Source organism: Ambystoma mexicanum, chromosome 9 (assembly GCF_040938575.1).
Source record: "Ambystoma mexicanum isolate Mex_15411 chromosome 9, UKY_AmexF1_1, whole genome shotgun sequence".
In the NCBI taxonomy this organism is placed as follows: Eukaryota; Metazoa; Chordata; class Amphibia; order Caudata; family Ambystomatidae; genus Ambystoma; species Ambystoma mexicanum.
The window spans coordinates 12,912,774-12,939,160 of NC_090931.1; the positions used below are offsets into that span (position 1 = coordinate 12,912,774).

Here is a 26,387-nt window from a genome sequence, read left to right on the forward strand (position 1 = left end):
GTGTAGTACAGACTTGTCTCAAAGGCTGGGTTTGATTACACCTGTAGTCCTAATTGTATGTGGTGGTCCCAGAGGTTACTGCATACAATTCTGCCTAACATATTCTTTATTCATGAGCATGTGAATCCATGGCAGACCCCATGCTGGAGAAGGAACAAGTTACTTACCTGCAATTGTTGCTCTCCATCATGGGCCTGGCATGGATTCACATGGAAACCCTCCTGCCTACCCCTCTGCGGCTCTCCTCTTGGTCCTACTGCCACTTTACATGCTACCAAATCTGAGGATAGCTGCCAGAGGAGGGGCTTAGGTAGAGGGCAGTCCTTGGCTGCGGGCAGTATGACCCAGAGACCAGTGATTGGTTGTTAGGAGACACAGTTCAAAAGTGAAACTGATTTTTTTCTTTACTGAGGATTCCCAGCCTGACGGCGGGGAATATTAATGAGCATGTGAATCCATGCCAGACCCATGCTGGAGGACAACAGGTAAGTAACTTGTTCCTTGCTTACATTTTGTAACTTTCTAGACCCAGCACACCCTAACTTACAATAGGGTGCTGGAGGGGTTACTTAGTATCTCCTTTGTCTAGTTTCTTATGTAACATTTTTTATGTTACCCTTTCTACAATTAATGGGTGGCAGTGGTTTACTTTTTCCTACCATTGTGCGTTTCTACTATGGCCTGCAATTGCAGTAAAGCACCCATGGGTGCCCTTTTTGGCAAAATGGCCCTGGTCTTCTTTTTTCGGCATTTCTTGTTAATGTCTTTAGATTTACTCTGTGAGCAAAACCAGGTTTGGCCCCTTTGTTAGTTTTGTATATGGCAGGATTCACTGGTGACGACTGCCTCTGGAGCCAGCGTGTCTGGCAGGGGCAGGAAGTGAGGGTGCTGCCCGAAACTACCTGTGCTTAATCCCCTTTGTTACAGGAATGCACCCAAATGTGATTGGCCAGCTGGATCTCCTTGGAGGACAGCCACCCTGCTGTGTGATTGACAGCTAGGCTGTGAATGAATGGACAAAACCTGCATAAAAGGCAAGGCTTTTTGCTTGGAAGGCAGAGTCGACCACTAAACAATGAATCTGAAGAAGAACTTGGAAGAGATGCCTGCTGCAAATCCTGGACCATTGGTTTGCCCGGTGAAGCCCTGCTGCATTGCTGAAGCTACGAATTCGCCTCGACTAGAGAAGCCCTACAACGACGAGTTCTCCCTTTGGGTTGTTGGGACCAATCAACCCCAAAGTGAACTTGTCTGGACATCCTCTCGGAGCTGGCTCTAGTTCCTTGCTGCTGCGGAACAGATTGCCAGGGAGAGGAATACCAGAATCGAGTGCCTCGTTTTTAAATCTGACCCGAGCTCCAGGAAGATCCTCCGGACTCCCATGAAGCAGGACTGATCAAGGCTGAGCCACCTCAACAGAGTGCTGGACCCCAGATGTGAGGAAAGTGCATAAAGGTATCCAAGAAACGTGATGGTGCTATTTGCGAGAGCTGTGAGAAGCTGAAACAACGAAGTGCCGCTGATCTGAAGTTTGCCCATTGCTGCCGCCGACTTTCAATTTGTAGCGCAGAAGTACCCATACGGTCCTCCCTCTTGTCCCCACGACTGAGGCCCAGAAACAAGATCTGCAGACCTACACAGGAACAGAAGCCAGCTGCAACCACTTTTTCAAACCAAAGGTACTGTAAATCTAAGGGGACTTACTTCTTGTTGTGTAGCCTTGCTTTCTCTCAGTTGACTTATCTTGGTTGCCTTTGCAGAATTGTTTGCAGCTTTGCCCCTCACAAGCCTCCCAGCTTGTGGCCCTGGAGTGATTTCTTTTTATACAGACTTCTAAAACATTGCAAGACTTTTTACCTACCTGCAAGAAGTGCTTCAGCTCTCCTAGACTTTTGCTCAACTAACATTGGCTGTCCTGGCTCTCTGAAAGACTCTTCTTACCTCAAACTTTGTGCTTTAACTGTCCTTCAGGAAAGGGTTAATTTACTTTGCATTGGAGGGTTCAAAAAGTACTTGCCTGTTTAAGAAGAATTGTTAACCATTGTTTTATTCCCCCATCTTTTCCTTTTAACACCAAACTCAGTATTGCTCTAAATGTACCAGTGATATATCAATGTCCACAGTGTCCTAGTTATTGGTCACCTCAGGGTGTAGGAATTATCTGTGTGCCATCCCAAATGGGCATCTACTGATTTATTGAAACTGAGTGTTTTTGTGAAGTACATTATTGTTGCATATTGTGTTCCCTTCTAAGGAAAACTTACTTAACTGACTGTGAAATTAATAAATAATTGTTTAATAAAGAAACTGTGAGTGTAAATGTTTATTTGGATACTTGTCACTGTGAATATGTGTAATAACCCTACAGCTCACATTGACCCCTCTTGAGGTAAGCCTGGCTGCTCAGTCACTCTACCAACTTGTGTAGTACATGCAGCCTAGCGGTCAATCACACCGCAGGGTGGCTGTCCTCAGAGGACAGCCCTCCAGCTAATCACCCTTGGGTGCGTTCCTGTAACCAAGGAGACTAAGTACAGGGAGTTTCAGGCACCTCCCTTGCTTCCCGCCTCTTCAGACACACTGGAGCCAGAGACTGGCTTCACCAGTGAACCCTGCCAAAGACCAAACGAACAAATAGACCAAACAGGGTTTGGCGCGCAGAGTAAATCTCACGAAGGACTTTTCCAACAAGAAATGGCGAAAAAAGACGACCGCCCCCATTTTGACGAAATGGGCACCGATTGGTGTCTTGCTGTAATTGCAGCCCGCAGTAAAATCACACAATGGTAGGAAAAAGTAAACCACTGCCACTAGCCATTAATCGTAGAAAGGGTAACATACAAATATTACATGAGAAACTAGACAAAGGGGATACTAAGGTAACCCCCCCTGCACCCTATTGTAAGATAGTGTGTGCTGGGTCTAGAAAGTTACAAAATGTAAGTAAGGTCAATTTCACATCACTGCTCCTGGAAACAGTAGTTTCACCAAGAGAAGGTATTTATACTTTTGGGAAATCTGAGACCCTTCCCTGTGCCACTGCACTGAAGGTGCCGTGTGTCACAACGTAACGATGATGCTTATGGAGTGTCTCAGACTTTAAAGTCAGAAGAAACACGAGTCCAAATCACAGAATAATACAAGAGTGGGAAAAAAAGGTCTCTCTCTCTCCGGGTTAGAAATGAAAAGTCCTGAAGTCCAGCAGAAAGAGCTGGGGGTCTCTAAGGTAGAAGGGAATAAAGTCCAGCAAAAAGAGCTGGGGGTCTCTAAGGTAGAAGGGAATTAGCACATTTCTGAGCATTCTCCCTAACACAAAGGCTGAGTTAACTATTGCCAAGAGGACCAGGCTGGTGCAGTCTCCCACAGGGTACTGCATACAATCTTGCCTTACAGAGGAGTTGGCCATGGGAAAAGTGGCTGCCCCGCCAGGGACAGGTGTTTCTTGGGGATATCTTGAAGGCCACCACTGGGGGACGATTTGATGTCCAGTGGCAGAGAGTGACTGTGCCGAGGAGCAATTGGGGGGTGAAGAGGCAGGGAAGTGAGATGTACTAGTGATGAGGGCAGTGGGGTTGAGGAGTACTGCAGAGTGCAGCGGGGAGTGCTGGGAAATTGAGGTGGACAGGTAGCAGGTGCCAAGCCGTCAATGGATTTGTATGCATTTAATACATTGTTTAAAACCTCAGATTGTACACCTGCTAAAACTAGACCATAGAGACATATTTGCTCTGGATTAAAAGATGATCAGAGTGCAATTTACCTGTTTCCCTGTTAAACAGTTGGCCTTACGTTTTCTAAACTGAGTATGCCCGAAAAAAGTGATACATATTTGTACTTTTTATTCATTGACCATTTTAAAGATATGAGCATATTGTATTTGTTAGCAATTACACACTGATTCAGAATCAGTACATGAACTGCCCTTTTCATTGTAGATGTAGGAGGAAAAAGGTTTCTTTCGTGAAAAATGTTTTTTCTTAAAGATTGCAAAGACCAAGTAGTTAATTTTGTGCCGATAGATTTTTCTCTGTTTTGGTTTTTTAGAAATATCTGATTTTGTGCAATCTATTTTTGTGAAATAAAGCCTTTTTAAGATTTGGGTTTTGAAATCTTATTTATATTGTTCCAGTACATTCCTTCAAACAATAACACACCCATTCAAGGACTCTACATCTACTACCGACCCACGGACAGCGATAATGACAGCGACTACAAGCGTGATCAAGTTGAAGGTAGGACGCCACTCATTGCTATTAGGTGGACCTGAACCCTTATTAGGACGAAAATCTAGAACTGTCGCTCAGTGGGTCATCAGACCTCCATCCACACTCAATACACCCCCATCCAGGGCCTCATTAGTGAGGTAACTGTGGCTCCCAAGTGTATATGCCCGGGTGTAGCCTTGGCTCCGGGTGGCAGCTGATTTGTGTTTTTAGAAGTGAGACTCCACAGTAAAGCAAAGTTGTGTTTATCTGGTAAGCATATGTGTGCTATATATGTTTGCCTGGGAAGATGCACAGGCAGTTTGAGGTGGTGCTCCATTCCCTGCTTGAGTGGCAACCAAACCTTTGAATGGTGCAGTGTGCCTAGTTAGAGGCTTGATGTGCACCCAAGATGGGGAAGATTAAGGGTCATCTGTATTCCTTTGTCAAGCAGTGGAATCTGTCTCGGAAGTAGCTGCAGGGACTTTCCTTAGGGGCGTGGGGGTGGGCTAAGGCTCTTCTCATGCACTTTACAATCTGGCAAAGTACTGCTGGAACCTGTATGCTCCAGACCGTTCTCTCCTGGACCAGGAGGGAGCCACACCAGTGCTCCCTCCCCTTGATATGGTGGGCACAGTCAAGTTGCTCAACTTAAGACCCCATTTCTCATCAAATGAGCATGGAAGCCACTTAAGCGTACCTTGTATATGGTGCCTGACCCCCACCCACAACTCCCTCAGTAACAGAACAGTAGTAGGTATTATGCAAGACCAGGATTCCTCAAGCATCCTATTACTCACATTGAAACTACTGAGCCATCACGTGCACTGCGTTGACCACAGAGGCTGCAACCTCCACTATAGAAGTAGCTGCATTTATCCCCAGAACCAGGTTTGTTTTCAGTGCAACGACACTGTACAGGGTTCTTGTGTTGTATTCTTTGGGTGGGCGCTGCCACCTGCATCTCCTCTACCAAACCAGGACTTCACTGCTCCTTCTTCGAAGTCTTTTTGGCCACCAACAATAGGTCAGTGATCCAAAAATATAGTGGGTGGGGGGTCGAGCAAAAAAGTTAGAAGGCCCCAGAACACATAAGAATAGGAATTATGTCTTAACAGTTACATTATTGTATTTCACATAACAAATCTACTGCCCTTTAGCTCTCGCTCTGCATGAGCATCAGCAGGAGAGGTTTTAGTATGCTTGGGTGCAGTGAAACCTTGTTATGTTTGCATGCATCAACACAACAGCAAAGCAAATGGGCTGTGTGTGGGGTAAGCTTCTAGGTGTGGACATGGCCTGTGTTAGCATTGGGCATCACATCGAGTGATTTGTTGGTTACTTCAAATGACGGTAGTGTGACTATCCTCAATTAGTCCGAGCATGCTGGCTAATGCTTTATGATAGCTATGGCTGGTAAAATGGATGCACTACCGATCTTGTGAGGGAGTTGAGTCACTAGGGACTGGGCTGGCCAGGTGCTTTATGTGCCTCCAAGATGATCAAAGGGGTTGGATCCCGCAGTATCGACACACCCACTCAGGTACGGTATTGTGTTCTCAAGGGGATTTAAAAGCCCACAACCAAAGTCCCGTAGGAACATACCAGCAGGGAGTGCTAGATACACTAAAATCATATAAAAACTCTCCTCATCTCTATATGAGAAGAGTAATTCCATAACCATCAGTGTATGTGGGTGAGACTTTCGCACCTGCCTCAAAGAAAGAATGCTGGCCAGTACACTGGCAAGGTCCAGCAAGCAGGAGAGCTGGGTAACCACAGGAAATCTGTTCCTGAACTCTGCAAGTGAGGGGAATGGAGCAACCCTTAAATAGACTGCGGACCCAGCCAATGCCAGGGGCTGAACCAATTATACAAACCCCTGACTGATTATGAAAGGGAAGGGGTAAACCAGGGAAAGGCAGAAGAATGGTTGGAAGTCTATTCACCTTCCAGCGTTTTCTGGATACACAGAGAAACCATTCCTTAGGTTGAGGTAGTGTACATTTTGACAGGAGTACAGCAGTAACTCTGAGGAATGGTGTGCCCTCACAAGTGTGCTTAATGAACCTAAACGCCAAGTAGTGAAACCAGAGAAAAGCCTTAAGACAAGGAACTTGGTTGACACAGAGACCTCTGACAGGAGGGTAAATGTCTGTCTGAAAAAGAACCTGATTTGTGGGGTTTAGGGAAATGTCAGATGTCATCAGTAACATGCCAGCTCCTAAAACCAGTTCAAGAGTTTTGTGTAAGGGCTTTCACATTCTCTCTCTTTCTTTTCTTCTCTTTACAATCTTTCCTTTCCCTTGTTCCCCCTTTTCTCCCCTCATTCCCCCTTTCCTCCCCCCCACCCCACTTACCAGGTATATTTCGCCTCTTTACTCCTACCGTCTAGTTCTGTCTGAGTGAGAGCCTTAAGGCAATTCCCTTGTATATCTAGAAATCAAATATCTGGGAGTAGCCCAAAGTCTATGGTAAGAGACCCGCATTACTGAAAGTTGAGAACCTGAACTCAAAGACAGAGGCATGCATGAAATAGAGGTTAAAGGAAGAACCCAACAAGTTCTGCAAGGAATGCTGGAGTTGCAAGCTGGTAGCACTGAGGCTGTGATGAAGCCTGAGGGAGAGGTGGGGGCAAGAATCTGGAAAACAGAGGTTTTAAGAGGCAGCATGGAATCAGGAAGCCTGAAAACCTGTCAACTTGTCAGTAACTTTGGCAGATCCTTCCCAGGAGAATGTTAGACAAGGTTTGGAAGTGTACGATTAGATTTGGTAACTCTTTTGTTACTTGGTAAGGAATGACTTGGAAAACAGAGGTCTGTCAGTGAGTCTGCTTTTTTTTTCTTTTTCTTTCCTTCACCAAATGACTCTTTATTTGGTTGAGTGGTATTGTCAGTTCATTGTCAAAGATTTTTTTTCTTATTCATTTGTGTTGCTGGATGTTCTTGATCTTATTTTATCAATGGTTATTGCCAAGAATTTCAGAGGATATCCGCATTTAACTAGTTTATTATGCTGAACCTCTTTCTGCAGATGTGTTGCAGTTCCATGTGTTGAACAGTCTAGTTTCTGAGTTTGTAGGACTGCTACTTTGTGTTGGCAGATCTGTCACTGATGTTACTTTCTTTTGATAATTGTAATGTTTCCTCTTTGTTCCATTTTGCATTTTAGTTTTGATCAGGGCTTGCAGTTCACGGGTATTCAACCTTGATGCCCTTTTGTTTGAGGCTGAGTTGTTTTGTAATTGGGATAACAGTCATTCTGTAATCTAATTGTGGAGCATCTCTGCTTGATCCACCTGGAGCCTGTGATGTGAGGCTAGAATTCTTGCCTTGGTGTCGCACATGTTTGAATTCCTCAAAGTTCTCCTGCTTTGGGGCTTGCTGCTCGCTTGCTTGTTGGGAGTGGAAACACAATATGTGGATTGTTGGGTCTTTAGTAGTTAGTCCCAGACAATGCCTTCCAGGCTGTGTCTGACAGAGTTGTGTCGGCCCTTTACATTTTTTTTTTAATGTAGTTGGCCATGTAGATGCTCATTGAGCGGTTGGAAGTTTTTTCTTTTTCATCCTCTATTTTGAAATCTTGGTAGCTATCCTTGCTTGTGCCAGGGAATGGGGCTTTTTCTAATTCAGCCAGCTTTTTTTTTTTAGCTCGCATTGCAGTTTTTATTTTTTGCTAATTTGGTAGCATGATTCCAGGGGCTTGTACAGCTGTTGGGGAGGATTCCATTTTCTTGGTCTCTAATAAGTGACCCCTAAACGTATTGCTGTTTTCTTTTTTTTTTTTAACTTTCTTGCTGGCTACCATGTTTTTTTCACTTTAAGTTTGTGGCCAGAAAGACTTCAGTAGAAGTGCCCTTTCCACTGCAACCCTTTTTGTGATGTGGTGCCCTGGTAGCCCATATGGCTACTAGGGCAGTTGTGCTTTATTAAGCATTGCATTTTGGTCCCCGGATAATTCTTCCACCCTATAAATGTGTTGAGTAGGATGGCGGTAGCTATAATTTAGTCTTGGCTTCACCAGAGGGGCAGCTATTTTTACTGTTGGTAGCACAGTACACCAGGATGGTAGCCTTTGGGTTACTAGTTCAAGCCCTCCTACCAGCCACTTTGTTTTGGGACATACCACACTCTGCACCATGAGGTGGTCTTAACATGGCTGCTGGGCTGATGTGGGCTCTGTTTAAAATGGGTAAGCCTGGTTTTCTGCCCCTCACATGCACAATAAACATCCTGGTATTTGGATGTTTTTAGGGCCAGCCCATTTGGATGGCTGTCAGAACCTGTCTCTAGACTTTGTGTGATTAGAAGGCTTGCTTTGGCATGCTCCTGAGAGAATGTGTTATCAGAGGAGACCTGTCCATTCCTCGGATTCTTACCTGAATTCTTTGGCTGGGTGCCTCTCAGTCGTGGTCCTCTCTGATGTTCCTTGTTATGTGCTGCTACTCTGCCTGCTTAAGATTCTCTTTTCTTCCCACCCCTTAGTGTTTTAACGTGTAGGTCTGGCTACCAGTAGACCTTACATCTATCTTTAGAAATTAGAAGGGTCTACAGTTGGGTCCTTTTTATCGTGCTCGTGCATACTGTTTTTACAATGTGTTCTTAACTAAAGTACTTTGAAACTCTAGTTAAAGTATATATTTTTTTAACAGTATAGGTTTGTTCTTTATAGATGTTTTCCAGGGTTATCCTTTGAGACTAACTATACCAATGTATTCTTCTACCTTCCACTGTGGGAAACAAAGACTACCCTGCCATTGCCACCTCAAAGTTATTTTGCCCTATCTTGTCGTTGGACACTGTTAACTTTAGAGTGGTTGTCCTTGCACCCCTAGCCAGACGATTATGTAAACCTATCCCTAACATATTGAATTTTAGAAAATATTTGTTTTTAAATCTAGGTTCCAAACAGAAGCATTTGATAAGCCACCTCCAACCGGAAACCTCTTACGACATTAAAATGCAATGTTACAACGAAGGCGGGGAAAGTGATTACAGCAATGTCATGATGTGCGAGACCAAGGGTAAGTGTCATGGTCTGTCAATAACGGACCTGTGATTATGGGATTACTATGACTCAAGGGCCCATGGATGATAAACATCTCTGCTCCGCCATGCATGTTAATGTTTCTCATTCAGACACATAGTAAACCCCTCCCCCAGCTACGGTACCCAGTTGTAGCCCCCTACCCTACAGTGCGGGATTTAGTCTTCCCACTGGGTGGGCTATGTGTCTCTTGTTGGAATCATTTCTGCGCTCTTTTTTTGTCATTTTACCAAATTATCCTCCTAGTTGTCCACCTGGGATAGCAACTGGTATTTGTCCAAAGGGGTGGTGGGACGTCCTGTGAGTCTTCCACCTTGGTTTCCATAATGGGGTGATTTTCTGCGGACTACTCCTTTTTGCCGGCTCCACTTGGTCTTTCTCCTCCATCTTTGTGAGGTCTTGCTCACCATTTTCCCTCCTGACTTGCGTGTCACCCTTATAGGAAGGCAATTTTTTTATTTTTTGGGTCATCTGGTCAGTCGTTCCGGTTTTTAAGTCCTTTGAGCGGCCGAATCGTGTACTTCAACCTGAAACTGAAGACTTTCTCACCTGGTTTTTCGCCATACCTGAGCCAGATTTTCCAGAACTGTTGCTGTTGCGTAGTTACCCTGTGAGCCCTGGGCCAGATGGTTATTTGAGATCCTTACCCTGAGATCCGATTGGTCCGTGGTTCTTTGTTTCTTTTTGTAAATCCCCTTTTCTCTTCTGGTTTCCATAAAACATCATTGGTGGTAATTCTACCCTGGGTCTTGAACCTATGACTTGAACTCTTTTTGAGGGACTTTTCCTGGTCTCCCCAGAGGTAGGTTACTGCCTTCTCCTCTGCCTGTTGGTAGAGCCCAGGCTTAACTTGCTTTTCTCCATAACCACGACTGTACCTACAGACTCCCATTATATCCTATGGAGAACTTTACAGCCTAAATGGTCTTTTCCTGGTACTTGCCTGAACAGACATTTTTCTGGGGATCCCCTAGAACTCGAATATTGAACTTGAGTACAAAGAACTTGAATATTGGCTTCCACTGCTGAATTTAAATGTATTTTTATTATTGAAGTTCTGCAATACCCTTGTGCCTATGAAGATTCTGTTAGCTGTTATTGTCACCTTTTCATAGGAGTGTAATGAGACATTATGGGCCTGGTACTATAAATCGAATCCTGAATTTTGCTGTCCCCCTATGCTTGTCCTTAAAGTAAGAACACCCTTTTTTCTTTGTAGGTGCTATGACTGTAAAGTGTGTTCGTAACATTTTGTTAATATGTGCTAGAGGTATAGGAATAAATGGGACTTTTCCTAGGGCTCACTTTACTTGCCACCGCTAGGTAGTGGGGTTGCATTTAGTATTTGCTGTCGGGAGGGACTTTATTGACTGTTACGGTTTTTAATTGAGAATGAAGAAGTTCTGTGGTGTGGTTCTCACCCAGGAGGGTCTACAACCCACATTTTAGTTCACTGTCTGCTTCACAAAAAGAAAAATAAATTTGCTTATCAGTCTGTTCCCGCCCTCAAGGGCAGTTGAGTGCAGAGACGCTATGCAATTCTTCTTTGAACAGGTTTTCAATCAAACTCGAGACATATCTGCTTGCTTTGGCATCCTCAATGAGGTGAAGACCCTCCTGAGTTGGAACCATATCATAGAATAGGCTAGTTGGCCATGTTTGTTCTCAGTATAGAGGATTCCACAATTATGGCATTGGTGTGTTATACCTATGCTGCGTGTTACTATTTTCTCGAGCATGGGGTCTGGCATGGATTCACATGCTCTCAGAATCATTGGTAAAAGAAAAAACGGTTTCACTTTCGTCTATAATCTGTTTCTCCTATAAACCTATCACTGAGCTCTGGGTCATACTGCCCCCAGTCAACGACTGCCCTCTCCCTAAGACCCTCCTCTGGCAGCCTTCTTCAGATTTTTACTGCACGTTCAAGTGTTGGGAGACCTTGTTTTTCGCTCGTCGAGCTTTGTTTTTTCACGTTTTTTGGTCGGAAAACTGTTTTCAGTTCAATTAAGCCAGTGCGCTCCATCACCTTCCGATTAACGCGGATCTGTTTTTTGGCATCTTTCATCGCCCCTCTCGGGCAGAAATAGTCTAGGGTTTCTTCTGGGAAGCTTCCAGAAGTTCATCGGGGCTACACTGCACCTATCGTCATGTCTGAGGAGAAGGATGGATCTTCCCTCTTCACTAGCTGCTGTTTGCGGAATGTTTTCACGGACGACAAGCATTCACAATGCCTATATTGTCTACACCCGATCACAAGGATGAAGATTGTGAGATCTGCCGTGGCTTCTCCAAGCTCTCAATGAAGGATCGACCCGTCCGGTTGGTGACGTGGCTCAAGGCCAGGGCCTCTGCCCAGGGTGTTTCACAGGGGCATGCCTCTTCCGAAGCCAGCCAACCAGAGCAGGCTTCCAAGTCCTTTGAGGGTGCTTCATCTATGGCGGCCAAAGTCCAGGCCAAGTCTGCTTCCATCGGGGTCGCCGTGCAAGCCGGTACTGCAACGGTCGAGGCGCATAAGTCTGTCTGCCTCGATCTCCAGCCACCGCTCCAGCTCTTCGTTCAAGAGCAAGTCGGCTACGCCAGGGAAGTTTGAGTTATTCCTGATTGCTGTGCCATAGCTATGATTCTAGAAATGTGTGGTATACCTTTTGACTGGGACTCGGTTTCACCATACAGTTAAATAGTTTAATATCCCTCACAAGAGAGCTGTAGAAAAATCTCATTAACACCCACATTCCTCCAAGCACATGTCTCATTTTACAGCACATATGACCCTTGCCCCACAACCCCCTTTAAATATCTATGGAAACCAGTATTGTGAAATCCAGAGGATTGTTTGCAAACTTGTACAGTGATTGATCTCCATGCACTAGAACTCTGCCCCGCTCCACTGCCTCCATTTTAGAATGACTAATGCCATCTTTTATGCCTTTGTCCATTTAGCTGTTCCCCATTTCAAGGCCTGCTTCTCCAGCAATCCATGGTAGCAAAGCACCCTAAAAAAGCAGTAGAAATGAGGATGCTGCACCCTGGTCTATGAAGCGTCTCTTGCCCATCCAGGCACCGACGCTCCCCTTTGTAGCCTCGTCCATGCCCAAATTGCCATGTCCTCTCCTCTTTTCCATCTGGCGTTTGGGACAGTGAACTGCTTCAACGTCCATCTTATTTTTTGCATTACTGTTCTATATTTTCAGTTCTATTTGTGCGGTTGGTGTTAGAATTTGATATCCTTTAGCATAACTGTCCCTGCCTTTTTCTCTGTTTAAAGTATTTGGTTTTTGCAGAAAATGTCTATTTCCCTCCCCACCACCAAGGGTTTCAAGTCATATGTCACAGGGCTCAAAGTGTGTATATGGTTCACAAGCTGCTTTTCAACAGTGGATCTGTACAGAACCTGCTTCTTATACCTTGGGGGCTTGCATGTGGTCCAGCGTCCGAGCAGAGGACTTTGTCCTGAACCTCTGAATATCTGATATGGGTACGGTGGTATCAATGCCATGCCTGATGCAGGTGGTGGAAGGTTCAGTCGTTATAGTACAAGTAGTTGCTCTCCAGTTTATGGGGTTCCTGGTGACCAGTCGGGATTGTCAAGGACCTTCTGGCACATATGTAATCTCTGGGTATACAAATGTGTGGTATGTAACCACCACTGTTCATTCAGTGCCAGAACCCCTCTTCCTCTCACGCAGGGTTACTATTGGAATGGTGAGGGGCACTGGTGAACTTTTCACCTGTTAGTGTACTTTGGAACACTTATAAAACTGCCTGTTGGCTCTAGCCAACCTAGCCTCCTGAAGACTTGTATTGGGACTTGTGACGATAAGGGCACAATGCCACTAGGAAAGAACTTTTTAAGAATAGTACTACCCTCTTTCTAATGTTTGGTATGGTCTTATGCTAGGTCCTTTATTTTCAGCCGATTTGTTTGGGAGCTACTGATTACTTGATTCTTTATTTTACGCAATTGCTTTACTATAGATAAACAAGTTACTTACCAACTGTAACGTTCTTTCGACTGGATGTTCCTCCCACGTATACCTCATCTTGTGATATTCGTTATCACCAGCTTCGCTGCTTCGGAAAAAAAAGACGGCGCTGTGCTCGAGGTCATGGCGTCGATTGTACCTCAACGGGCTCCATTCTGTGTCGACATCACTGTTGGTATAAATAGCTCGAGCCACGCTTGTTGGCTTCAGTTCTGTTTTTTCGAGGAAATACTCATGGAACACCCAGGCGTGTCCTGTGACTGATAGGCCTATCGTGAGAGGAAAGTGTAAGAAATGTAAACTGTACTGTGGGGTAGGCTGGGAGGGTCGATGAGGAATACATGGGGGGAACATCAGTCGAAACAAGTTACAGTTGGTAAATAACTTGTTCTTCAAATGGATTGTGTCCTCGCACGTATTCCTCATCTTGTGATAGACTCCCATAGCAGTGGTCAATTTGGAGGTGGGAGTATTAGTTATTGTTTTCATGGACAGAATGAAGTACTGTCCTGGCAAATAAACCCTCATTGGAGGAGGAGGCATCTACGCAGTAATGCTTGATGAAGGTATGCATTGATGCCCATGTTGCAGCCGAGCAAATATTTTTTGCAGGGACTCCCCTCTTCGAAGCTGCAGGAGTAGCCATTCCCCTAGTGGAATGGGCCATAGCCCATCCGGTGGGTCTTTTCCTGCTAATCTGTAGCATTCCAATATAGCTGGAATGATCCAGCGGGATATAGTTTGTTTTGTCACCGCCAACCCCAATTTACGACCTGTATAACCCACAAAGAGTTGGTTATCTTGATGTAATTTTGACATTCTTGAAATGTAAAAACTGAGGGCTCTTTTGGGGTCCAGTCTATGCAGTCTCTACTCTTCTTTAGGATAGAATGTTGGTAACACGATTTTTTGTGACAAATGGAAGTCAAACTACTTTCGGTAAGAAAGATGGTTTAACCTTAAGAACTACTTTGTCTTTGTAAAATGTGGTATATGGAGGTTTACATGAGAGCCTGTAATTCACTAACCCTGCGGGCTGATCTTAATGCTACAAGAAGGACCGTTTTTAGTGTTGGAAGCCTCAATGGACAGGAGTGCAGAGGCTCAAATGGTATACACATTAGAAATTTAAGAACTAGGTTTAAATCCCAAGTTGGGACATGAAATGGTACTGGTGGATATACATTGGTAAGTCATTTCAGGAACTGAATGAATAATGGAATTTTGAAGTTAGAAACCTCTTCCTAGGAGCGCTTGAAAATGGACAGCGCAGCAAGATATCCTTTAATTGTTCTGATCTGGAGCCCCAGATTGGCTAGATGCAATAGGAAAGAAAGCACCATTGGGATGCCGCATTGAAAAGGGTCCACATCCTGATCTTTGCACCAGTTACTGAATTTGTTCCAACGGCACCAATACAAGGATTTGTTGCTGGCCTTCTGGCCGAAAGCAAAATTTCCATTACGTCATCCAGAAGGTCCCAATCCCTGTATCTCAACCTCTCAGAAACCATGCGTGAAGGTTGAGTGTCTTAACCTCTGGATGTAGAACCCGACCTTCTACCTTCCTCTTGCAAGAGAAGACCCTCTCTTTGCGGAAGACGTATTGGAGGGCAGATAGACATGCCCAGAAGGTCCGGATACCACATCCTCATGGCCCAATCCGGGGAAATTAGGATCATGGTTTTCCTGAACTTGCTCAACCTTCTGATTACTTGAGGAATTGCGGGGACTGGAGGAAACACGTACAGTAGGGGGAACTCCCAGTCTACCACAAACGCGTCTCCTAGAGCTCCTCTCGGGGGAAGTTCCCTTGAGCAATACTGTTAGCACTCCCGGTTTACCTCGGTCGCAAACAGATCCCCTTGAGGGGTTCCCCAAATGGTGAAGTTCTCCAGAAGGACTTCCTAAGCTAACTCCCACTTGTGGCAGACTGTGCTCTGCATGCTCAGTCTGCCGCCGTGTTCTGCTCTCCGGCTAGGTGAACTGCCGATAGAGAGATTCCTTCCCGTATTGCCCAGAGCTCCATTGCTTCTCTGCGCAGTGGTAGTGATCCTACGCCTCCTCTTTTGTTGAGGTAGTACATGGCCTCTGTGTTGTCCGTCATTATCAGGACATTCTTTCCTTGTACAGAGGGAAAGAAGGCCATCAGCGCTAGTCTGATTGCCCTCAGCTCCAACAGGTTGATGTGTACTCCGATGGAGACCCACGACCTCTGATTGTCACATCGTTGTATGAGCTCTCCGCCCCGTGAGTGAGGCGTCCGTTACTACTGTTATCTCTGGCCATGGTTGCCAAAAAGATTCCCCTTTGAGTATGTTGTCGTTGCAAGCCCGCCATAGTAGATCCTGAGCAACTGCGCTCAGGACTTGCAGAAGATCTGACATACTTCCCGAGAACTGGGACCACTGAGTCCTGAGGGCCCATTGAAGGGAACTCATACTCAATCTGGCCTCTGGCACCAGAAAAATGCAGGATGCCATGAGGCCGAGCAACCTCAGAAAATCGAAGGCCGGCAGATGCTGGGCTTTCTGGAATTTTGTTACCATCTGCAGAATGTGAAGAGCTCTTATCTCGGGAGGCGAGGCTTTGCCCGAGGAAGTATCCAAGACTGCTCCGATAAACTGGAATTTTTGGGATGGTATCATGTGGGACTACTTGAAATTGAGGGAGAAGCCCAGATTGTGAAGGAAGTGACAGGTGATCGACGGATGTTTTTGAGCTTGTTTGGGAGAACATGCTCTGATCAACCAGTCGTCCAGGTAGGGGTAGACGTGAATCCCCCCTCTCCTGAGACTCGCTGCCACTACCGCCATCAGCTTGGTGAAAACCCTTGGGCGGAGGTCAGCCCGAATGGCAGAACTCGAAACTGATGGTGAGAACCGCCAACTGCGAACCTCGATACTTTCTGTTGGAGAGCCTGAAGGATCTGAGAAAGGGTTACCATCTTGAACTTGTCTTTCCTGAGGAACTTGTTCAAGTTTCTTAAGTCCAAGATGGGTCTCAATCCTCTGTCCTTCTTTGGGATGAGAAAATAAGGAGTACCAACCCTTGTTCCTCTCCGCGACAGGTACATGTTCTATTGCACCTTTCTCTAGCAGGGTTAAAATTTCCTACATAAGGAGCGGGTCTGGAATTTTGGTCGAGTTGGCTCCCCGTGGATGATCGTGAGGCATTTTTAGGAAGGGAAAGCAGTAACCTTGAGCTACTGTTTCCAGTGCCCAAGCATCTGAAGTAATGCCCCGCCATTCTTTCAGATGCTGAGCGATTCTGCCTTCCACCTGTGTTTTGTATGATAAGGCCTCAGAGTGATTTGGAGGTGGCTGCAGGAGTGGCTGAGGGTAAAAATGGCGTTCCTGAAGATGGCTTTGTAGTCTTTCCTCGTCCACCATGAGTGACATTTCTTTTGCCCCTTTGAAAAGCCTGTCCTCTTGGTCTACCAAAAGGAGTAATGCCGAAAAGGACGACCCCTCCAGGAAGATGAGCCCGAATAGGTTTTCTGAGGCTGTTGCATGGAGGCACTAAGGGATTTAGCTGCCGCCTTTGAGGTCTGTAGTTTTTCTAGGCTCTCATCAGCCTTACTACCAAACAGCCTCGACGTATCAAAAGGCATGTTGAGAAGTCTGGTCTGCACATCTGGTGCAAACTCGGACTTTCTCAACCATGCAAATCTGCGTAGCACTGTGCTTGATGCCATGGATCTGCCATGGATCAGCAGTATCCAGTCCAGACTGGAGACATTCCCCCATTGCCTTCTTCCCGTCTTTGACAATATTCAGGAAGCCTTCCCTTTCCTCGCCTTCCCGAATATGTTCAGCCGCCGCCGGAATGCATTCCCACAGGGTATGTTTGAACCTGGGTAGGGTACAGGTGACATTGGTTGACTTTACGGCCATGCTACCCGAAGTAAAAACTTTACGGGCCCAAGCATCAACCTTCTTATCCTCTCTATCCGGAGGTATGGTTGGATATGCAGTTTGTCTCGAAGTAGTTGCATCCTGAATAATCGGACTTTCTGGAGTGGGATGTGTATTCAGATCAGAAGTAGAAGTTCTATACTACTTGGGAAAATTGTTGTTTACCGCAGCAATGTTGTCAGGGGTTTCCCAGTTCTTTTCCACTGTTCTCTGAAGTGCCCTATGGAAGGGGAGGACTAAATCCTTCTGGGGACCCCGAACAATTATGTCAGTCATATCATCCTGTTCAAAAGTGGGTGAGGCTCTACACCAGCCCATATATTCTACCACTCTGTTCATTAAACTCCTCAACCCTGAATCTTCATGTTCTGCAGTGTCGGGTCTTGCAAACTCTAATTCAGGTGACGTGTCAATGCCACTAGCAGAATGCAGAGTCCCGCACAGGTCTCTTTATTTTCTGGGTCTATAAGTTCCTCTGGAACTTGTCTACTGCCATATTGCACTCCAAAATGAGAGATTTCCTCATCCTCAGAACCAGTTTCTTCAAAAATCAAAGACCTAGACTTAAAGTCTGATTTTGGTAATGGTGTAAATCTCCTCTCTTCCTCCTGAGTTTTCGTCGAAGGAATGGAAGGATTCTCCTAAGGTGTCGAAGGAATCTTCGGCGACCCTGATGAACTCTTCGACAAAGGCGTCGAAGACGCCTTAGGCTTCGATATCAAAGCTGTCGGCGCCGATTGGGTCAATGTTGCAGATGTTTTTGACAACTCTTTTTTATGAGGTGTCGGTGAAACACTCGACTCGAGGATTCCTCGACTAGAGTTTTACGGGTTTCACTCATACTACTTGGTCTTACCGCACTAGTTCCCGACTTCCCTGTCACATCCAATGGAGCGACCGGGGTCTGGCTCTTTTGGGGTTTCTTTGAGGGGGGTTGAGGTCGCATTCTCAAAGACATCCATCATCTTTCTTCTAAAGTCTTCTCATTTTCTTGGGGAATCCGATTTAGTAGGGCATTGAACCAATTTGGTTGATGTATCGGATGATGATGAAGGTGATCTATGTCTCCTTTTAACTTTTTTAGAAGATGAAGATTGCCTCGATCTACTACGAGATCGGGATCTGTGTTTTTTGTGACGTTCCGATTCTTTTGAATCAGACAATTTTTTTGTGTATTTTAGACGAGGCCTTCGAAGCCTCCCACTCCACCGCTAGTTTACCTCTCCTCGACTGACGGGAGCCACAGTCGCCGGTTTCGATGATCTGAACCTAGGCACCAAAGACAGATGCGGTCAGTATCCGTGATTGACATCTTCGAACTGCAGTCGATACACTTCTTACACCCACTCTTCGGTGTAGAAGCAGTAGATGACATTTTCTGACAGAAAATCTCGAAGCGCGCCACTCTCGAGAGCGAAGCAATCGGAAAAACAGAACTGGAGCCAACGTGCGTGGCTCAAGCTATTTATACCAACAGTGACGTCGACACGGAACGTAGTCCGTCGAGGGACAATCGACGCCTTGACCTAGAGCACAGCGCCCTCTGCCGAAATGTTTTTTCCGAAGCTGGCGATAACGAATATCACAAGATGAGGAATACGTGGGAGGACAGAATCCATTTGAAACATTATTCAAAAAACTGTGAAAAGCTAAGTGTTCTTAAAAGACCACACCAAGGTGAATGTGTATATAATGGTATTGAATGCTTTAGTGTGCTACTTATGTGGTTTTTCGTTGCTAAAAGTCTATGGCCAGAATAAATGTCCTACATTCTGCATAACATGTTTTATTATAAAGAGTGATGTGTGTACTTAACTGAACTTTCACCACTCTCATGACCCCCCCACTCCAAGTCTACGCCTTGCTGTCAGTCACACTGCTCAGATAGTTTGGCTAGACCAGGGTTGTTCAACTCTGGACTTGAGGACTGAAATCCTGGCGGGTTTTCAGGATCTCCCTCATTAATATTAATGATGAATGTGCATACATTTAGAAACATTGTATGCAAATTTATCTCATGAATATTGAGTGGCATCCTGAAAATCCATCATGTTTCTGGCCGTCAAGGCCTGGAGTTGAACAGAGACACACTAAAATGTAGATCATCTCTTAAGCACCGGAAGACCAACATTATTTACCTGGTAATCCTCTTTCTGTGGCTTGTATCTGCTTAGAATCACATGTGCCCAACCATTCTCCCTGCTTGAGAACGAAGCAAAATTGTAGTGAACACATCCATGCAAATACCCACGTCATTTCAGAAAAACAATCAATTTTGGTGAAGTCAACGTGTGAGGGATTTTGGGTTCCTGTATACGTAGTATAGGGCTAGTGTGACAGGAACACACCTGCCACTGATCCATTTTCTTTTTTAAAAACATAATTTGATACTCTGCACCAACCATTAGATGTTTGCCTACGGAAAGCATGTGATTCTAAGCAGATGCAAGCTACAGAAATCTGATTACTGGGTAAGTAATGTTTGTCTTACATGGTCCTGCCAAGAAAAGCACAAGTTACAAATGGTGCAAAATCTACGGTTTAATAAAATGTACTCATATCTAGTTAAAAAGGCTCTCTGCTCCTCCTCCTACTATTGTGGCTAACTCCCACCCTGACACAGCCCTCTCTAACCTGCATCTTGCCATCTCCAATACCTTGGACATCCTTGCCCCTGTTGTGAGAATCGGCCTGAAGCCTACCTCCAAGTGCAACTCTTGGTATGACGCCGACCTCACCACCCTGAAACGCAAGTGCAAGGTGGCTGAGAGGAAGTGGAGGGCTTTGGGCGCATCCTCTGATAAACTGGCCTGCCACCTGCTCCAAAGGCAATACAGACTGTCCTCCTCAAGAAGAGGCCACATCCAAGCCTACATCTCTGTGGCATCTAACATGCCTGAACTCTTAAAAATCTGTAAGGAGCTTGCCAATCCTTCTGCAGTCTCCACCTCTCCTGTTCCCTCCCAGGCCCTCTGTACGGCTCTGGCTTCTCACTTCACCACTAAAACTCAGGACATACTGTCCTCGCTCTTCTCTCCCACTCTCCGCCCCCTTCTGGCCGCCTCTCCTTTCTCCTCTTTCGAAACACCTGACTATGTTTTGAGAGAAGTCCGATCTATGAAAGTGTCGTCCAAACAGGAGCTCCTCTGTTCCTCCTGAACCATCAAGGAACACATTGACAACCTCTCTACAGCCATGATCGATTTCTGCAATCACTCTTTTTCCACATGGATCTTCCCTTCTATCCTCAAGCACTCCCTTGTGCACCCCTCCTTAAAAAGCCTTCTGCTGATCCTACCTGTCCGGCAAACTGTCGCCCGATATCCATCACTCCTTTCCAGGGCAAACTCCTGGAAAAGCTAGCCATCTCCCAGCTTACTATCCACACTGAATCTATTGGTTGTCTCCATGACCATCAGTGTGTCTTCAGAGTAGCCAAAGGTACGGAAACTGCTCTCCTGAACACCCATGAAGATCTGCTCTCTAATCTCGACTCCAGCCTTCCTTCTGTCTTCATCCTCCTTGACCTTTCCTCTAATTTTGACAGTCAATCACACCATCCTGATCAGCTGACTCTGTGAGAACCTGGGCATCACGGATCAGGCCCTGGAGTGGTTGACTTACTTTCTCCTGCTCCGACCCTCCCAGATCCAACTTGGGTCCTTTCTCTCCACATGTGGTGTTCCCCCAGGGCTCTACCTTCTCACTGGTGGCCCGACAGGAACAACACATCCCTCAGCTGCTGCTGGAAGTTCGGGCCATGGTAACAAAAGGGGCAATAGAGCTGGTTCCAAAACGACTGCGGGGTTCCGTAGTTTACTCAAGATATTCCCTCATAAGAAAGATGATGGGGGCTGGAGGCCTATTCTCGACCTATGACGACTCAAGTACATTAAGTCCCAAAAGGTCACACTGCAGTACGTGCTCGGCCAGCTGGAGGAGAGATACTTTGTCATCGTTGGATCTAGAGGACGCGTACTTCCACGTCCCCATACATGGAAAGCATTGCAAGTTCCTGCGCTTCGTCGTACAAGGGAAGCATTCCCAGTTGAAAGCTCTCCCCTTCAGACTGAAGTCGGCGCCCAGAGTCTTCAAGTGCAAGTCCTGCTTGACTCCATCGCAGAACGTGCTGTTCCTGGGATCCAGGCTCAACAAGAGTCCTGCCTGGATGTACCATCAGAGGAGAGCATAGCGGCCATCGTGGGCAAGGTGCAATGGCTGTTAGCACTGAAGTTCGCCACGGTGAGGAGCATCAAGTCACTACTCGGCATGATGTAGTCCTGTATATACCTGATCCGGCTCTGCAGATTGCAGATGCGCCCGCTACAGGAATTCTTGTATGCCTGCTGGATCCAGGTGTCTGGAGGCTTCCAGGACAGGTTTGTGCTCGACGAGGAGTTCCGTCGAGCGATAAGGTGGTGGGCGTGCGCTCCAACACCACCGGAGACACGGACTTCTAGAGCCCCCCCGTACCAGGAGACTGCCACGACAGACGCTTCCCTGGAAGGATGGGGAGTCCACATCGGCCATCTTTACACCAGAGGCTTGTGGCTGCCGGAGAAGACGCTACACATCAATGTACTGGAACTACGGGCAGTGTTTTGGGCCCTCAAGGGCAAAGTGGTGAGGGCTTTCACGGACAATACCATCACAATGTTTTACATCCAGAAGCAGGGGGGCACCATATTCCCCAGCACACTCCAAAGAGGCGTAGGAGTTGTGGCACTGGGCCGTCACCCACTGGATGTTTCTTGTTCCGTTTCACCTAGCAGGAGTAAAGAACAGTCGCTGACTCTTGCAGCAGGGAGCTGCGCTCTTTCTACGAGTAGGCGCTTCGGCAGGGTCAAGTGGACAAACTTTTACTCCAGTGGGGCAGTCCCCAGATCGAACTTTTTGCAACAATGGCAAACAGAGTGCCAGAGGTTCGCCTGCCGGGGAGCATGGAGGGACCCATTCTCCTTCCCTTGGGGAAGGCCTGTTTCTATACGCGTTCCCCCTCACCCCTGTTACTGCTACGAGTCATCAGTCAACTCAGACGGTACCGGTGCAGGATGATCCTCATCGCACCAGCGTGGCCGAGGCAGATATGGTACGCGGTGCAAAAGAAAGTTGAATGGGCTCATCCAACTAAGTTCAGCGCTCTCTGTTGGCTCTCATGGAGCTTATTCAATAACTTTCTAAGAGTTCATGTAATCTTGATCAAAGTTCTTTTCACACTTACTTCGTATTTATATGCGTATTTAGTACCATCCTTAAGTGATAACATTCAGATACGTAATGGATTCACAAATTGTACACTGCTAGGCATTCAGACAAGAAGCAGAATTATATGGTTTCTTGTGTAGTTATTTTAATGCCAATGCATTTCGGAGCGAATCTCCTTCTTCAGGGCGTTAACCACACTAATATATTCAAAAACTAATACATCAATTGAAAAAATTGAAAAATCAAGATACATCCACCATATGATCCGCAAATCACAAATCGAATGTAGTTTATATGATATGAAAACGTTTCACAAGTATATATACATTAATAGCATAATAGACCATTGTGGTGATAATAATCCAATATATGAAAAAGATCATCAAATGTGAAAGTACATACCCATTAATGGCAAATTCCAAAAGTTAATTTTTGAAGAGATGATTTTGGGGTGAAAAAAACGACGACATGGTATCCTCGTTAGACAGGTGTTACTGCAAAACTTCATGGTAATGAGCATTTTGTTCACAATTCTTAACATGTCAGACGTTAAACTAAATTACCTTCACGATTCCTTGTGGTGTCTAACACCATTGCAGGGCAGAAAACCCTGCACATTCAACGATTCAACAGTAAATGATAAGAACAAAAATGACGTGCCCTCAGTGAGATGCTGCTAATTTCTTTAAGTTTGTACAAGTTGCCGTGCACCTTAAAAAAAGGATTCAAGGCTTACCCGTTTGAATTTTCTCTTATGTTTCTCTGTCAATGAACGCTCTGTAGAAAAGTAATCAAATAGCCTACTTTTAGTATACGTGTAAGCTAGCCTTCGTTGTCTTACGTTTTGTGGGCGGGCAGATAGAATTTACCCTAATATGCTGCTATTCTTTCGGCGTGTAGACAGTTTGAACATGAGCGAGCGTCGCGTAGGAAACACTGATTAAAGTTGTGTTCTGGTTTCCATGGCAACCCTGTGCGGCGTGCGCAATCGCGTAGGACGTTCCCAGCGTTGCGACGCCTTGCGTCCCCATGGAAATGGGGAGACGGGACGGTCGGGGTATCCATGTGTGAACATAAAGTTGTGTGTGTTGTGGAGACTTCTGTTCTCAGTGCGTTATACGCGTACCTGTGTCTAGCTTAGCAAGACGTTTTAAGGTGGGTTTAACGACAAATATGATCTCACGTGTCCACATTAATATCGTCATTGACTAAGCGCTTTGGGGTGAATACATTTAGACACATCGTCTATACATGAAGACATTTCTTTAAAAAGATGTTAATAGAATAAATATAGATTAGTGAAATGCTCATTGCTTGATCTACATTTGTAGATGGTCACAGAAGGTTGAAAACAACCATAAACCTTAAAAATGTGCAATCAAGCTACCTAGGCGTAATGATTCTTTAGTTTACTGCCTAAGACAGAGTACCAGGTACTCTCCTTAATGTAATTAGATTCCACAGTTGTATAGAAAAGGTTCTAAATGACATAAGTAGAAGCTCTATAAGTTATTTTTGGGAACAAATGCTCGTTACCTAATACGCATTTGTAAATGATCAAAAAGAGTTTAAAAAGGCCATAAATGATGAAGATATAGAATTAAATGATTTATGCATAGTACTTCTGTAATTCACCATATGAGTTGTACAAAGTCTTAGGTACCCTCCTCAATATCGTTGGATCTCATAGTTGTGTAGATAAGATTCTATGTAACATCAGCGGAAGCTCATTCCCTGTTATAGCCCTCATTGCCATATGATCTAGAGCCTCCTCATAGGAAGCATGCCCGATTAATTTCTTCATTCAATCCTCGTGGAGTTAAACACACCAATTTATCAATCCAATAACATTCCCTTCTGGCGGGTCTAATTTGACTGTTTTCATGTGGCTCATTTCTTTGAACTACCTCTAATATCAAAAATCGAATGTGTGTCAAATTATGTCTTTCTTTAAGCCAATGTCTTGCAACAGCTGAATTGAAGTTTTTGTTGCGTATACACGAACGATGTTCGTTCCAGTGAAGTTTTGCTTTTCTTTGAGACTGCCCTACATAGAATTGTCCGCAGGGACACCTAATTCCATAGATAATGCTTGTTGTGTCACAGGTGGCAAATGATTTCAACATGACCTTTTTTCCAGTATAAGGATGGTTTATAGTCGATCCCTTATGTACATAACTGCAGTTACTACAACTGAGGCAGGGGAAAGTTCCAAAGCGTTTGGTGTCGAGGAGTTTCTTTGGTTGTCTTGTTTGCACCAGGCTGTCTCGAAAGTTTCTGCTACGTTGGTAGGCAAATGTTGGTGGTTCCTTAAACAGTTCTTCAGTCCTCTGGTCACAGGACAACACTTAGTGCTTTTTAATGATTGATTTGATACGACCGCTCTGCGTTGAGAATCTGGTGACAAACACCAACGGTGGTTGTTTTCACTTTTCTTGTAGCTGTCAGTAATTCATCTCTGCTTTTTTTGTTCCACTTTGCATTTTGCATCTGCTATCTCTTCCTGTTTGTATCCATGTCTCAAGAATTTTTCACTCATTTCTTGAAGTTCCTTATCATAATCCATTGGATCACTGATAATGCGTTTTACTCTGAGCATTTGGCTGTATGGCAGGCTTTTGATTAAGCTTAGTTTGTGGAAACTTAGCCTGTGAAGTAAGTTATTTCGATCAGTTGTTTTCGTATATATGTTGGTTTTGTATTGGTGTTCCATGGATTGTATGTTCATGTCAAAGTAAATGCTGCTCTGGGAATGTTCATGGGTGAACTGAATTCTTTCATCGATGGTGTTCAAGTATGAGAAAAATTCCATCAATTTTGTCTCCGTATGCGTCCAAATTCCAAAGATGTCTATAAAATGAATCCAAATGGCTAAATGTGGTTTCCATGTTTGGTGACTCAATATGTGATCTGTCTCAAATTTATGCATAAATGTGTTTGCATACGAAGGGGCCATTGTGGCTCCCATTGTGGTCCCTGTTATTTGCATATAGAACTGATTTCTGTATTTGAAATGGGAGTTTGTTGATATGAAACGTAATAGAATGATGATAAATTCTTTACTCGCTTCTATGTCACCCGTGTTGAAGAGTAGCCATTCTATTGCTTCAATGCCCAAGTCTTGTGGGATTGATATGTAGAAGTTCCTTACGTCAACAGTGAATAGAATCTGTGACAGTGAATGTGGTACTGCAGCTAATTGTTGGAGAAAATGCGTTGTATCCTTGATGTAGGTTGATGTTTTCTGGATAAGAGGCTGTAAGAAGTAATCAATGTATTTTCCAATCTGCTGTAATATGCTATTAATTCCGGCTACAATTGGTCTACCGGGAGGGTTAATGAGATCCTTGTGTATTTTTGGCAACGTGTATAAATTCGGAATGCGAGGGTTCTTATTTATCAAAAACTCATGTGTATGGTGGTTTATCCATGCATTCTATTCAGCCTCATCCAATAAGGTTTCCAAGCGTTGTTTGATTCTCATTGTTGGATCACTGTCCAGTTGTTTGTACGGGGCAGTATCCGCAAACTGTCGTTTACACTCTGTCATAATCTGCTGTGTTTAGTATGACTAGTGCTCCACCCTTGTCTGCAGGTCTGATTGTTATTGAAGCATCGCTGTATAAATCTTCAAAAATCTGAACTCGTGGGGTTTCAAGTTCTTATTCTTAGTGCTTTTGAAATTCATCTTCTCCAAGTCTTTCAAGACCTGTTTCTCAAAAATGTCCACTGCTGGTATGTTTATCTGTGGTACGAATCTGCTTTTTGACTTAAATTCTTTGTAAGGAGACTCATCCTGTGTAGTCTGTGGTATCTCTGTTTCATTAAAAAAGGCTTTTAATTTCATTTTTCTGGTTAATTTGTACAATTCTACTTTTGTTTCAAATAATGAGGTGTCAAACGTGGGGACAAAGCTTAGTCCTTTTTGAAGTGTCTGTCTCAGCGGGAGTGAGGATTCTGGATGATAAATTAATCACTAGGTTCTCTTCTGTTGTTGGCGTGTCTGTGGTCCTCCTCGTCCTATTTCTCTTG

General features: G+C 44.9%; 1 protein-coding gene across 5 annotated transcripts in view; it reads left to right on the forward strand.

The window, feature by feature from the left end:
- The window catches only part of CDON (cell adhesion associated, oncogene regulated), a 668,575-nt gene that overhangs the window by 512,834 nt on the left and 129,354 nt on the right, over window positions 1-26,387 (forward strand). For all 5 annotated transcript variants that reach the window (XM_069614078.1, XM_069614075.1, XM_069614076.1 and 2 more), the window contains exons 14-15: window positions 4,130-4,232; window positions 9,103-9,225. In XM_069614078.1, the coding sequence (XP_069470179.1) occupies window positions 4,130-4,232; window positions 9,103-9,225 (226 nt within the window). The remainder of the gene's footprint in view (window positions 1-4,129; window positions 4,233-9,102; window positions 9,226-26,387) is intronic.